Source organism: Tribolium castaneum, chromosome 4, assembly GCF_031307605.1.
Source record: "Tribolium castaneum strain GA2 chromosome 4, icTriCast1.1, whole genome shotgun sequence".
Classification (NCBI taxonomy): domain Eukaryota; kingdom Metazoa; phylum Arthropoda; class Insecta; order Coleoptera; family Tenebrionidae; genus Tribolium; species Tribolium castaneum.
In genome coordinates, this window is record NC_087397.1 from 8,486,887 (window position 1) to 8,502,895 (window position 16,009).

Consider the following 16,009-nt stretch of genomic DNA (forward strand, 5'->3'; position numbering starts at 1 on the left):
ACCATCACAATAAAATACAAAAAAAAACAGAAAAATGAAGCTCTTTATATAAAATAATCAATAACTTTTATATTTTATTTTCGTCATTTTTGTACATAACTTAACAAGTAACAGATTTTCATTTAAATTTTAACGCCCTGTTTAGCACTTATCCTTCATAAAGGTTGTTTTTTTAATAATCCTGGAATGTGTGTTCCTTCGCATTCAACATAAAGCCCAAATACTAATTTTCATAGATATAACTTTAATATTACTTTAAAAATGACAGATTTTGATTCAAATTTTAAAAACCCAATTAACTCCTTTAGAAAGTGGTTTTCTAATTTTTTTTTTAGTAGATGTCAATGTTATAAAAGCTATCTACTGTAAAAATTTCAAGTTTTTATCCCTAGCTGTTTAGGCTGTGCGTTGATAGGTCAGTCAGTCAGTCAAGCTAGTCAGAACAAGGATTTTATACAGACTCAAATAACTAAACCAAAAGTAAGTACATATTTTACATTTTGGTAATAATAAAAAAAATAAAGACAATTACCCACAAAAGGCTATATCTTTCTTGGTTCTTGCATTATTTTATAAAGAGCAACAGATGTTAACATAGTTTTTTAAATAAACATAAATACCCTTAATAAAAAATATAAACACAAAGAACCAAAAGACAATCGTCCCTTATAAAACACAACAAGAACAGTAAGACAGAGTTCTTTGTATAAAATTATTAAAAAGATTTTTATTTTATTTTCGTCTTTATTTTAATTTTTTACATATTCTTTTATACTTTCCAAAAAGATAAAATAATACACTGTAATCTAGCTAATGTCATGATAGGGTCAAAAAATAAAAATGACCTAATTGAAGATTTTTTCGAAAAACGACCCATTACAATTATTTGAATATTGTGCGTTACTTTTGGTTCAGTCTGTATGTATAGATTAAAGACGCTCCAAAATTCACGTGTAATTAACTACCACCATCTCACTGGAAATAATTTAGCCAAGTACAGCGCACCCTTATTTTTATAACGTGGAGGATCTTTTAAACTCGCTTTACCACTGGGATAATATAAAAAGTCTTAGTGCAAAGCTCTAAATTAACTTTATTGCTCTCAGTCCGGATACACGGTAAGAAAGTCTATATACGATCATTTCGAGGGGTTATGTGGGGTAAAATTGACAATAAATTGTTGGCAGTTGTGTCGTAGTCAAGTTTTTTTCCTAATTAATCATTTTTATCACGAATTATCTTCGCAGACTTGGTCTCAAGATGAATGGATCCAGTGAAACGGAGTCTAACACGATTAAAATTCTTCGGGTTTCGTTTTATTGCAATCGTACACTTTCAACTCAATCATCCCCGATAAGGGATTAATTTCATTGTTTTAGAAGTTTTTGCTTCCGGTTACAAGGCGACATTAACTCGGAAAAATGAGAGAATGCTTTGTGAATTAATTTACTCGGCGAGAAACAGTATAACATTTCTATTTAATTAAGCTCGCGCCTTGGGATATATCAGGATTAGTCTAATCAAATAAAGACCATAATAACGCAGCTTCTTTACTCGAATGAAATTTATTTATAAATATTGACACCATGTCCAGTCAGGGCCGCCTGCGAGACCTTCTCAATTGAGCGAATGAAAGTATAAACGTTGTGTCTACAGGGACCCCAACTCCCAATTATTGTTAAGTCGGACTATAGATTGAAAGGAAAACAGCCAAAACGGAAAAAACAATAAAAGAAAAAGTTTATGCTGACAGGGCCTGAAGCGTTAGCCACATTATTGTGATTTGATTAATATTGTTCCGAAGAACAAAAATCAGAAAAGAACTGGGCTGTTATTATTTTTTATCTCTTTATGCTTGTAAAAGTCCTTCACGCCACTTTACCCGTAATTACGCATGAGAACACAATATTGTGTAAAATTGATATTGATTAAATGCTGATAACATCGACTCTCATTCTGTTATGAATAAATTTCTGCCTAGTAAGGAAAACTGCACCAAGTGGATCAATACTTTTTGTCCCATTTTTGAGAAGATCAAAGAATTCGGAATTTTTGCAACAAGTGCACCAAAAGTTGGCCTTAATTGGGAGAATCAAAGAAAATGCATTTCTTTTACGTACAACCGGTGTAAAATTAATTTAGCCTAGTCGGCAAGGTGCAAAAGCTCCGTAATTAAATCAGTACAATAATGATTAACGTTTAAGAACGAACAATGGTGTGAAATTATAAGGGTAGGGAAGTTATTAGAATCGTAATTGGATCAAACTTAAAAATCGTTTTTAAGACTGAACGCGCAAAGTTAATTTTTAAAGTGGAGCTCTTCGGTTTTTGAGAGTGTTTGTGTGCCATTACAGACTCCTAATATTTGCAAATTCAATTTAGGTTCTTGGCACCCTAAACCAGGAAGCGGCACAACCGAATATTAATAAACAATAAATATTAATGAGAACAGACGACAACAGAAACTTATCACACTAAATATTTACTTTAGATAACTACTTTAAGGGCTCGTTTGAAAAGCCTGATTATTGTTTCGAGAAAAATAAAGTAAAAAGCTCAACTCAAAAGCGTTTGATTAATTAAACGGCCAATTGTGTTTGAAAGAAGCAACTAAATTTATAAGAATTCTGTAAAAGCGGTGCTCGTATTCAATTGTGTCTCAAAGACACTTGAGAAGCAATAATTATAAGTCGACCCACCCAAACAATTAGTGGAGAATGATGTCTTATTGAAGAACATTATCCGGTTTTCCATTGTCCTAACGTCGGGTGGAAGCTGCAGAAAAGTTACATTAGTACATTATTTATCTAAAACTGCTGCATCTAACTCAAATGTAATAAACACGCCTTGAATTTATTTCAGCTTCAAACGAACCCTTAAGCACACACTGGCTTTTTTCCAGATTGCAATAATTTCAAAAAGGATAAGTTCAAGATTTCGATCAACATCCAGTTCTGATTGAAAGTATGAACTTGGTTCTAGTTAAAAATTGAATTGCGCACAACAGTCACATTGAGTTCCGATTCGATTACGAGAAGAGCCAGGCAAAATCTGATTCTATAACACGAGTTAATTATAAAATTAATGTCGCATTTGACGTTTTTTAACATACTGTAAACATAAAATTTACATTCGGTGTTTATTTGGTTTTAAAATTTATAAATGAATATGGAATATTTATAAAATTATTTCCGAAACAACATAAATGCTCCTAATTCATTATTTTGTTTATTAGTTTGCTATCAGCCTTGTTTAAGCTATTAAATAATTGAAGTTTATTTAGTTATAAAAGTAATTTCGGTTCAGTCGGTGAAAAGCTTAAGTTTCCTTCATAGAAATGTGATTTGAATAAATAAAAATGTATATAGGCCCATTGAAAAAGCTGAACTTTTCTTATTTCGCTAAAGTTTCAATTCAGTCCTAAATGAGAGTCAGTGAGGCGCAATCAGAGCGGAAAAAGAAACATAAAAAGCAACCTATTTGTAAAATCAAATTAAAAATTTATTAATTCCTAAGAGCAGCGTCTGCTCCATAATTCCATCTCCTTAAAAATAACGTAAAATTCTGTACACCGGCCTGTTCCCATTTTTCAAATTATCTCGATTCAAATCACGTGCGCGATCCATTCACACACATCACCCAAAAACCGATACCGCGAAAAATTTGAATAAGAAATGAATGACGGCATTTTATTTCCCGCTATCAGTGAGTTTACAAAAGAAAAGTGTGCAACATCGAACTTCACCACGTCTCCGAGGCCCAACATTTTGCCCGGAAACATATCACAAAATCCGGGAGTAATGAGAAAGGAAGGTATCGGATACCTGTGACTTTGTATATCCTATTGTGAATAATGGGCCTGTCCCGGAAATACTCGTGGTACATTGTGTGATCGCGAGCCCGCCGCCCGGAGCACGAACCGGCTCCGGATTCCGGCATTAACTGCGGCAAACTCCAGAACTCCGGAGATCGATTCCTGCTTCGGCGCTTTCGAGCACGATCCAAGTCTGCACGTGTGCCGAAACTAGCATGTTTACACTCGCTAACTATCATATGCTTATTAGCTGCCAGACGAAATACACCTGACATTATTCCGGGGCTCTATTTAATTAGGGCGCAGCGCGGCATTCCGGAGGAATTTTAGGCGACGAATTCCAAATAAAATATTTGTTGGTATCGGTACGACACTGAATACATTTGATGCAGCAGCGTTATCAGTGGGAAAATTCAATTTCACCAACTTTATTCATTAAACTTTGTCTCTGCATGAAATAGCTTATTGTTACTGTTTTTACACAACCACTTTGATACCGTCTAGTCACAAAATTCAGCGTTTTACACGAAATTTATACAATGTATTATGCTGATAAAATCATAAAGTATTTATGTTGGAACCGTGATAAGTAGCAAAGATGACAGAATTAATTTTAAAAGAGACTCAGCCCTACATAGCTATTAATTTTCATAACTAAAATTAAACGCTTTCTCCCAAAGACTTGCTACTTTATTAATATGAAGCATTAATCTTGAAACAAGTAAATTTCACGCCCTTCGTTCCTTTTTGTGCGCTACTGAAAAACCTGAAATTTATTTGAGCAATTGCTGAATCAGGTCAGGTGATTATTATCCTGTGTGGTGGACGACGAAAGCTTAGTTTTAACCGTTTATTTTCTATTTCCACAGCTGGAATACCTAAATTAAGTTTGTACCCCGGAATAAACGTGTACTAAGTCACAAAACCACAAATACGAAATAAATCAAATTGAAAATTTTAAAAACAGTTTTGTTTTCATTTCTCTATTGTCTTTTATTCTCCAAACTTGCAATACAAGAACAGCCTGTATATTACAAGTTTGTGGAATAAAACTCAATAGGGTAATAAAAACAAATCTCTTGTTTAAATATTCAATTCGATTTATTTGTGTTTTTAGGTTTTTTAACTGTTATTATTCTGGGGTGTAGGCTAGGAGAGTTAACTTAAGTAGACTCAAATTAAATGTAGAATTATTCAGTCGGTGCCGGCAAAAATCCATTTTAATTAAAATTTTGCATTGACTTATTGAAGCGTTCCCGTCTGCGGAAATAATTAAGCTACTCGATTTTTACTTGTACGGTAGCCTCTAATAATTTTTAATTTTCACAATTAGTAAACTACCAACAGTTTTAATGTTATTTATTTCTGGCTGGAAGTAAATCCCTCCGAAATAAAACAATTACAACTCCCAGTACACCTAAATTTTATTTTTATGAACCATACCCTCTCCGCTATTTCCGTGTTGTTTTGACGTTGTAACAGACGATGCTATAAATTTGATGATTTTATGGATTTAGGACGCGCGTAAACTTCTTATCGTCAGGCGATTTTATTTACAAAAAGTCAGTCGGGAATTCCCTTTTCAAAGCAGCATTAACAATTACACGTGCCTTCCTATTATCAGATTGCCAGTTGTCAAAATTGGGAATAATCCCAGTGAGCCGTGATCAGCAACCAGAGATGTCGGTTGAATAAACAAACCAGGATGCAGATCCCTACCTTCCCTGTGGGAGATTTAGGGCCGCCACAGCATTAAATTTCGTAAAGTGGCGATATTTTAAGAAAGCGTTTATATGGGATTCTCCTTAAATCCGGATTTTTATTGGCCAAAATATTCCACAGTCACATTTTTTTCCAAAAAAGTGGGTCAAGCTAAGCGCAATTTAAAAAATTGTTTATTCCCAAAGCGAGCCTAATTCTTGTTAGTGTTAAAAAAACAACAAAAATTCTTCCACCAGTTGTTTCACTTTCTGTGCGAAATGGTTTAGCGTCAACGCACTTGTATTATTTATCCTTAATCAGCCGCGGTTGTGTTTATGTAGGTTGTGCAAATAGATTATTCCTCCAAATCCCCAAAATGGAGCCAAAACTCTCAAACTGTTTAGGGAAAAATTGACCGTCTGCGATAAAATGGTAGTCAATGCACAATTATCCCCGATGGCGTTGTAATAAGTTTTACTACCCAACTTTTCCACTTCAGTAAAGGGTGCATAATGCAAATTCCTTGTTTTCTTATTAATAATACGCGAATAAAAAGTTCGAAACTCAAGAAAAACCTGAAACTTGACTCTCCTAAGGCAAAATATCGAAGCCAGTTTTAGTTAAACCAGCGAGATTTCCTTGGGTAAAAGTGTTATTACTGCGTATTGTTCGGCATTAATTTGGGTAAACAAGAGAGGTATATGCAAATGTTGCGGTGGCCTAATTCGTATGCGAAATCAAATTCGCACGATTGTTATAGGGGTAGCAGGATTAAGTGTAATATATAGGTGTCCCCGTAAATTTTTAACGACCCAAAGTTGGAATTTTACGATGCAAAACTGTATTTCGGACGATAATCGCTTAACGGTGTTATGAGCACGAGTCGTTCATTGATAAAAGAGTTAAAATACAATCTGTTTGATGTTTTAACCCTAACGTAGCCGTATGACTATCACAATTTTCCATTTATGCCGAATCAATAAAGCTGGATGAGTCCTTTTGGAGCGTTATAGAATTAACCACCTGACAAAAAACGCTAAAACGCCCAGTAATACAATATCACGATAAAATTGGCCAAACTAATCAAAACAACCCCTAAATCCAAACTAAATTACGTTTACGCCTCTTCATTAAAACTTCACAGTTGATGAGTCACGCTTACATTGAACTATTTAATTTTTACCCGTAGATAGAGTTTCAATGGAGATTTTTAAGTGCTTCTTCATTACGAAAATTTCTCAAGTTTATTTCTGCCGCTTTACTAGATCGCGCTCATTGGAGCAAGGGAATAATTATCGACTGGTAAGTTTTTATAATCCATCAACCAAAAAGATTTCTTGGCGTCCAACGTTCACCAAGAAAATAATAGTTTTCTATCTTCAGAGTACAAAAACAGTTGAGTAATGACAAGACTCTAGCAGTCTAGTTCCTATTCTTAAGATAGCATTTTCTTTCAATTCACAAGAGTAACTTCATTTTGCAGCATCTTTTTCAAATTTACTCAAAATTACTCAAAAAATAAGATACAGTGCTGTCCGCTTACAGCGAACTAAGAAAAGTCATCAAAATCAGTTCGCTTATAGTGGGATTTTTTCATTGAAATTTTTTTGCTAAGTTATTTTTTTAAGTAAGCTTTTTTCTGAGTGGATTTTTTCTTGTGGGCTTTTATTTTTGTGCGCATTTTTCGTGTAGGCAATAGACTAATATCTAACAAAAAAATAATAGTTGAGTGAACTTTTTATGGGTGTGAGAGATGACCAAACGTTGGCACTGTGGCCATTTAGAATAATTTCAAGAGACATTTTCCGTATCCAGACGATTAACTAGAATGAACCTTTTTAATTTTTTCCTACTATGATGCTTCATTATGTTCGTAGTTCAGAACAAACGTTCCGGAATGCCAAGATTTGACCCATTTTCCAAGTTGGATCGTCAACATCGCCTCGGATCTTAAACTTTGTTTTCCATAGTTGGTTTTTTAATGTATGTAAACTAGATATCTTCCATCACAATACTTCGATGTATTTGCTAGTTGACCTGGAAAAGCTTCCCGATGAAACGTGCTTTAATTCCGGCATCGAACGAGAAAGCCACCCCCGACTACCACCATCCAAGCAGCGCGTAATCACTCGAATTTATCGAATCGAGTTATGGATTGTTCCGCTTCGAGGCCTGAACTTCCCGACGAATAAACAAAACCCCCAAAACGTTGACTAATAAATTTATTCCATTTATTTGATTTCGGCAAAAATCCGGCATTCTCCAGACACATACTAATCGTGCGAGGAAATGCTTATGCCACCTCACGTTTGATCCGTCGAGACCTCCGGAAAAATGCCGAATCGAACGGCGGAAATCGTTAGGAGTTGCCACATTGATATTTCGCATAAAAACGGATCCAGACACAATACGCGAGATCCTTATCTCTATGTGACCAATTTTCAAATGCGAACTACTTGTGGCATTACATGTTTTCTCAAGAAGGATTATTTAAAGCCCAACCATCAGTCATAGCTCTGTCAGAGGCGGTCGATTTTGGGCTTAGCCATACACATTTTTTGTTGGGAATGACAACCTCACAGAAAGGGACTAAGCAAATTGACGGTCCTTTAAAGCTTGACCCAATCAATACGCTGAAAAGGATACGAGCCAAATAAGTCAAAAACATGCGACGAAATGTTTGACATTCAAATTTAGCGGAAACGAGATGCAAAAAAACACCAATTAAACGCTAAAATAATTTCAAATAACTGCAATAAAATTTAACGACGATAAGACCAACTACGAGTTGCGACGTTTCTTTTATCTAATAAACATCATCAGGCTCAAAAATACATAAAAATACGTTATAACCACAGTTAATTACCTTTTAACTCATTCAAATTCTTGGAAATAAACATTAATAAATGGACGTAACTTGAATGAATTCTATCAATCAGTCAAGGACTTCAAAAAGTTAACTTGCAGTTAAAACGTGACTTTTTATTTCACATCACCCCTTGGGCGTTCCAGTTCTAGCTTTGCACTGTTTTATTTCCGTCCTTTAACGAAAATTAAAATGCTTCGTTGTCTTCATCCGGTGCACAATTCACAAACAAAATACTTTATATTTGAAAACACGCAATACTCAAATCTCTTTCACAAATATTTCATGAAGCGCCAGAAGCCTGATAATAGCTAAGTCCATTATGTGGAAGAAGTTGAACTACAGTACAGTTAATGACAAAATATTCGAAGTAATAATCGATTTGATGAAAGACAGTTCATTGTTCGCATTTCTCCCCCAAGTCCATGAAGAAACAATTGCATTGTCAGGACTCCATCAACTTCTTCCATAATTAAAGCCAATCATCTGTTGTACGTCATTTTTTCGCTCATAAACGTGACGACAAACGCAATAAAATATTTACCTGTTGAAATGCCAAACGTCGAGTCGATGTCCTAGCAAATCGGCGTTTATTTCCCTCGAGTAATATTAAGCGTCCGACAAGGAATGCCCACAACTAAAATTTCGCATTCCTGCTTGTTTTTCTCTTCATGTGAGGGCAGACAAGATATTAATTAAAAAAATGTCACGAGAGGTTTACGCTTCGTGTGAACCTCACTCGAAATAAGTTTATTACACAACATTCATACCCACACAAAAGTTAATTTGTGGCTGGAAGAGAAAATATTGCAATTTGATTTGATTTTACGATAAATTGCGTCTTTGAAGCGGCGGTGTGAAGATCTGAAGCTGAAATCGTGCATAGATGCTGCTGAGGTGCTTTTATCTCAAACACTGTGATGCACATGAAGTTGTTCCTTTGGCGATACAAAGCTTTATGACTGGTATTTATAGTCCTGTTTAGACAATATTTGTGACCAATGTTATTAACAAATAATAGGTAACGAAAGAGAAGAAAGGGAATGCTGATGATTTATACGAGGATTTATTACCCTTAAGCACTATGAAAAGTATTTATTTCAGCAGCGTAAATAATTGCCGTGATTTCGGTGATTAATGCAAACCGTAATTTCGAGTTCTTTTCCGCAGAACTTTAATTCGCAACCAATGGAACAATAATAAATGTACTCATTAGTATATCTGAATAAATGCACAAAATAATCACGAATTTATAAAACAAAAATAATTACTTCGCTAAACACTCGAAGAATAAAGTATGGAAAAATAATCATGATTATAAAAGCTTAATTCGCCACAATGATGTTATCCCTGAGATTTTAAAACATGTAAAAATTTATGATAGTAATTATTTACTATACCAGACGATAAAATGTGATTTGATTTTCGAAAGCTGTTGGAAAACGCTTAAAAAGATGATGGGTAAATTTTCTCGTCATGTACATTATAAAATTTTATTTCTTACTCCATTATTTCGATTAAATTACTAACTTATTTTGTTTACAAACATCGACATTTAATTTTATTTCTTTCTTTTTTCTTAAGATTCTATGGCAATAAACTTTATTAAAATATTATTATTATTATTATTATTATTATTATTATTATTATTATTATTATTATTATTACAAAACATTCAACAATAAAAGATCGTCAAAAACAGAAAAACAGTGGTTGGGAACCATATTTTTCGAGACGATAACATTTCATTTTACCATGAAGTAATCAGTGAACAGTGATCAGTGAAGTAATCAGTTTACGACGGAACAACACAAAAGTTAATAAATTAAATATTAATAAAACTTTAACCACGTTCGAATTTTATATTTATATTTTTATATACAGATCTGGTTGTTTGTTCTTAATTGGTGTTAGAATAAGTTTATCATTTAAATTTCGCTGTGTTCATGTATGGTGTGAGAATCATAATTTCCCCTTTAAATTCTTGTTTTGACTTTCATCTGTAACATTTTAGCCTTCCTTACACTACACATGTAACGATGTCGTTTTTATTAGGTATGTGTATTTATTGTTAATTTTTTTTATTGATTTTAATGTTAACAGACAACTTTCATCTACTGGTAGCCGAAGAAAATGGAGATTTACCGTTGAAATTTTATACATTAAAATCAAAAAAGTTTCACATAGCAATAATAGTTGATGCAACAATCACCTTAAAAATAGATAAAACCAACTAGAAAGCGGCTGAATACGACAATTGTTGCAATAATGGTGAAAGCTCTATAAAGCTCTGAAAGCGTTTTTGATACAATTTCGCGAAATTTCGGTTGCTTCAAGCTGAAATCGACCTCAAGGAACAAAGTATGATATTTTTGACATAAATAATTTGCTCAATAATTATGTTATTACGCAGAGCGTGATTAATTTCCCATACCCACGCCACATTCTTATTTTACCTCTTTTAGCCACCACCTGTCGAGAGTTTAATTAAACATTCGCATTGTGGGTCTTTGCGAAAAGGCTGGTTTACGTTTTGGAGGTAATGGTGTTTTATTCAAGCGGCAAAATTTATGACGTGTTTGAATATGTGGAAGCTTGCATTCATCCAGACAGCAAAGTTCCATTCAGGTGTTTATCAGAAATACATGTACATACAACTGCAGTAAACAATACAAACCAGCCTACAACAATGCACCACATTCTCGCGATACAGGATATGTCAAAAGTGATAATATTTGAGTACCAGCAGCATTTGAATGCCAATAGACGCTCGAAATTTTTATGTGAATCTACTGTGAAGTAAGTTTGTTTTTGACGTAACTTGTTGGATTATTGATCTGCTCTCCGCTGTTCTACATTACAAAAATATTAAGCGTATTTTTAGATGATCACGGAAAAAGCGTTATTAAGTCTCGAAGACAAAAAGTTGTTTGCGAGAGTTGATTTTTCAAGATTGAAATTTTAATCTTCGAACACGCGCTGTTGCGAGACGTCTTATCCAATAAAATTGGATAATTTGACCGTTTCAGTGGGACATATAAATAGCGTTGAAAAGACGTTTTCACGGACATGTTTGCCGAGATTATTAGAGAGTCAGCTTGGAGCTTTTCTCGGTCAATATTTGATCTATTGCTTTCATTGCATATTGAGATCCAATCCTGCGAAGATGTGAACGAAGTGTAATACACAATCTCTTTTCAACACGATCGATAGATTTAAAACTTTCATGAAGAAAGATATATTGGAACTATTGAAAAGTTGGAAAAGCGCAGAGGGTGGAAACGCCCGAATTATTGAAAGTTATTTACGTAGCAACTTTGGCAAAAAGTGCGATTTTTTCTAAAGGACTTGTTATGCAATCAGTGCCCATCGAGGGTGAATCCACCGGTTGCTTTGATCAGCAAAGTGAACTAGTGCCCAGTCACTTGACCGGCAATTAGTTTATAAAAATAAACGCCTGAATGCGCTTATCACTAGAAACCGGACTCCTAGGAAGTTAAAAACCTTATTTAGAACTCAAAAGAGGTTGTGCACTAGCAGAAATTAGGTATTAACTTCTGGTAATTTAGGATACATTTTTTATTAATTTCTACTACAGAAAAAATAAAAACAACATTTGTATTACAGTAAATTCCATTACAAAAACAAACAATCAATACGAACTTTGTTTTGTCAAAAACTAATCTAATACACAAAAAGATAAATATAAAAGTTAATTAACTGTTGAACCTAAATCTTGTCTAAATTTGCTGTTGTAAAATTAGTTTGAACTTAGAATAGAAATACGTATTAGTATTACTCGAATTACTAATTCCTGAGACAAATGACACACCAGTGAATCGGTTTTAGAGCCGGTTTTTCTCACAGAACGTGATTTCACCTTATATGCAAATATCTAAAATGGTCGATGTTTAATTTTTGAAATAATTTGATTTTCAAAAATTAAAAGTTCAAACACAGACAAAGAAAACGCTGAGAAACTAAAAACACAAAAAACTAAAAAACAATCAAAATTGAATTCTAAAGAACAAAACGACTAAAAAACTGAGAAACTGAAAAAACCATAGAACTGGAAAAAAAACACTAAGCCTAAGAAACAAAAAAATCTTTAAATGTAAAATAAAATAACTATGATATTGAAAATTTTGATGTAGTGTAATATATCTTATTTTAAATTAGGAAAATTCTACAAGTAAAGATTTTTAAAACTTATTTAGGATACGACAATTCAATTTAAGATTTTAGGAAAAATAAAAAGAGTGTCAATTAAAAATTGCTGTGAGAACATTTCCTAAAATCCGGTCTCTACTTATCACAAAGTTCAGTGCCAAAAAATGCGGAAATCCTGAAATACCTTAATAAAAATTTATAGCCAAGTTATAGTAAACACATTAAAGTATCGTTTAACTTTCGAGTTTGCATGTTTGCAGACAGTTAATGACCCATGCCTTGACCTTAGCTTTGCTGCATGTGTAAACAGAAGCAGCCTCAACCCCAAAAATTCATAAATATTAATTGCTTTTATTTGTGTGCTCATATTGATTGTGAAGGTACTGTCAAGGCGCAGAAACTGGCGAGACGCCAATGCTGTATAGTAGGTCAGCAATGTTGCGTCGATCTATTTATAAAATGCAATCATTGTGAGTAGGGAAAAATAAATAGGAGTGCAGTGGATGTCATCCATCAACACCCAATTCGCCATAATTTAATAATAAATAAGAAAAATCATCTCGAAAATCAATTTGCGATTTTTCATTTTCCTGATCAGATTTACTACATTACTACACAAGCCATAAAGCGACCCTAGATGTCTGTGCCAGCATTTTTATAGAAAGATAATGGGTACAGAAGCTCGCATTATGTTCTACTAGTTCGTGCTTGACTTTCTTAACGATAATTTTAACCAAAACTAGAATTTATCTTGGTAGCATTTTGTAATTCTGCTCTTTAGCAGAGTCAAGCGATTAACCAGCAGAAACCTCTCGAATTTATTACGGAACATTTAAGTCGAACTAATGGTCATTTCGTGCGTTTTTCTCCTCTATTTAAATGTTTTTTTGCTGGTTATCATTAGAAATGTGGCTGTCTTTAATTACATTAGACATTTATTAGTCTGTGTTGTACAAATCCAATATTTCCAATAAAATTTGTTTCAAGTCTTTGGAGAAATGTTATGCATATACATAACTTAGGAGCTATCTGAGAAAAGGGCAATAAAATACTAGGATCGAATGCTATAAAATGTTCCCGTCATGTATATTATTGCCGCCACTGCACTGAAGTATGTAATTTGAATTTCTCTTATACCAAGTCTCAAATAACTACCGAAAAATTTCATAAAACACTGCTGCTAGCTCGTTAACTATCGCGTTCTTTTATAAAATCATCACATGTATTTTATCTTGCGTCTCTTTTAGATATTCAATCCGACTGTATAAACCACCTGCGGGTTGTTCAGTTCTTGTGGTAAAAGTTTACAATAGCTGATATCACAGCTTTGTATTGACTGAATAATGAATATCTCTCAGTATGAATAACATAAAACATTTTTTATGTATAAAAAATTCCCCAAAAGTTTTACTCCAATGTGGTTTAATCGATAAACAAAATTGCTCACAACTTATCTAATTATTTAATAAAATTCGCGAAATAAAACTTACACAAAAACATAGTTAATATTTGCAGATTTTTTTTATTTGTCAATGGTAAACTTTATGAACGTATCGATTTCAGAATCGGTGTTAGTATAAGGATTAAATTTTCCAATTTTGCGCAACGGTCTCATATATCTGACATAAAATTAATTATTGAGCTTAGTGGTAAATTCCATTGGTACAAATAGGTATTTCAAAGGCAGAAACCTTTAATTATAAAATGTGGCTGAAAAGCAGCACTGGCCACTAGCCGATTAAATTCGGTTAGTTAACAAAATCCAATCATTAATATTATTTGCCCACTACTATTTAATAATGTGCTCATTAAATTTCTCAGTAGCTTGAGTATCTCAAAAAATAAAAATAAAGGTCAATTTTGATTTCTTGATGTACTCGTATTTTTTTTATTATTTTATAAAATTACGTAGAATACGTCCCTGCATAAGTTATCTAAAAATGAAAGAACTGTTCAGAAAATTATCTACAAATAGAAAAATCTCAAACAATTATTTGAAAATTTTTTAAGCATGCACTTTTTTGTGTATCATTCAATTTCTCTTTTTGGATATTGTTTTGAAGTAGATTTTACCGACACACATTAGACTGGATTAGAGCAAAACTAACAAAAAGAGCGTGTAATTAAGATGGTTAATAAAAAAATTGGCAAGCTTAAATCTGTAATCTTCAAAACACCACTAAACAACTTGGATCATTTAGGACAACGAATTATTATCAATGAGTGACTTTAGAGGCCCGATTTCTTTCAAAAACAATTTTTTTTGCAAATCTTTTGCTTAAATTCTAGCTTAAATACATAGTTTATTTTTCAAGACGATATACTATGTTTAAAAAAACACGATTTTCTGAAATGTAACTTTTACAAATAAAACGCTAAAAATTTTAGGTATCTAATTCAGAAAATCCCATTGGGTTGTAGATGGCTGTTTGTAGATGCCCTCACAAATTTTAACCACCAATAGACCTCGTCAAAAAAATACAACTTTTCTCTCTCCAATTTTTGCCGTAAACATGTCATTTCTGAGTTAAAATTAAAAATAAGTTGAGGCTGAAAACCCGTCTCCGCCTATGTCTAGATACGATATTTCCATTCAAACAAAAAAATGGAATGTAAACAGCGTAAAGACAAAATAAAACAGTCTCTATGTTAGTGGGTTAGTAGTGGGTAATAGTAGTACTATTATAAAAATTGCTCAAAATGTTGCCCTTCGGTCGCAATGCACGCTTAAAACCTTCAGGGTAAGAAAGCTTGCGATCTTGCACACATCCCCTTGTGATTTCTAAATGATATCCACAAACCCCCTGCATCTAACAAATGCAGTTAATTAAAAAAACTCGAATTCGGCTCGTATTCAAAAGATATATTCCCATGAAGTGTAATCATTGTTATCAGCTATTATATTAATAATATAATAATAAAATTTCGAAACAAACGATGCTTAAATTATGCTTTTGAAAAAATACGTAAAAAAATGTCACTAGCCCCAAAATTACGCTTGTTTAAACTTTCAATTTTTATTTAAGTAATTTTGTTCATTTATTTTAGAATAAGAAATAATCTTTTCTTAGCTAATTTACTCGTACTATACTAATAATACTAATAACTTATTTATTAATTTTTAGTATAATGAGAATGAGAATTATAAAAAAATTACGAATTGTTTTTTCTTTTAAAACGTTATTTTTTGAGACGATTTCCATGGCGATTCAACAATGTAGTATACGAGATAGTACATAGAAGAAGTAAGAGTACTGAAAAATAGAGAACAAGTGAAACTATTTACGATCAATAGATTGATGATTATTTTCAAATGAAGACGTTAAGATTTCAACAAGTAGCTTTTTACACGTATACTGAGTGCTATTTTGGTACATTCTAATCTATAAATAATAGCACTTGATCTTAACAAACAAAAAAAAAACTTAATAAGACGTAGCCACTGTTCCTGTATGTCC

At 33.0% G+C, this 16,009-nt stretch overlaps 1 protein-coding gene across 3 annotated transcripts in view; it reads right to left on the reverse strand.

Annotated features, from left to right (window-relative positions):
• dlg1 (discs large 1) overlaps window positions 1-16,009 on the reverse strand; it is a 214,229-nt gene that overhangs the window by 197,303 nt on the left and 917 nt on the right. The window contains exons 1-2 of one of the 3 annotated variants that reach the window (XM_064356390.1): window positions 3,825-3,931; window positions 2,700-2,775 (exon numbers count right to left, since the gene is read on the reverse strand). The exons of 1 other annotated variant lie outside the window; for it this stretch is intronic. In XM_064356390.1, the coding sequence (XP_064212460.1) occupies window positions 2,700-2,754 (55 nt within the window). In that variant the 5' untranslated portion in view covers window positions 2,755-2,775; window positions 3,825-3,931. Of the gene's footprint in view, window positions 1-2,699; window positions 2,776-3,824; window positions 3,941-16,009 lie in introns of those variants that run through there. One more of the 3 variants, XM_064356388.1, reaches the window with a different exon arrangement.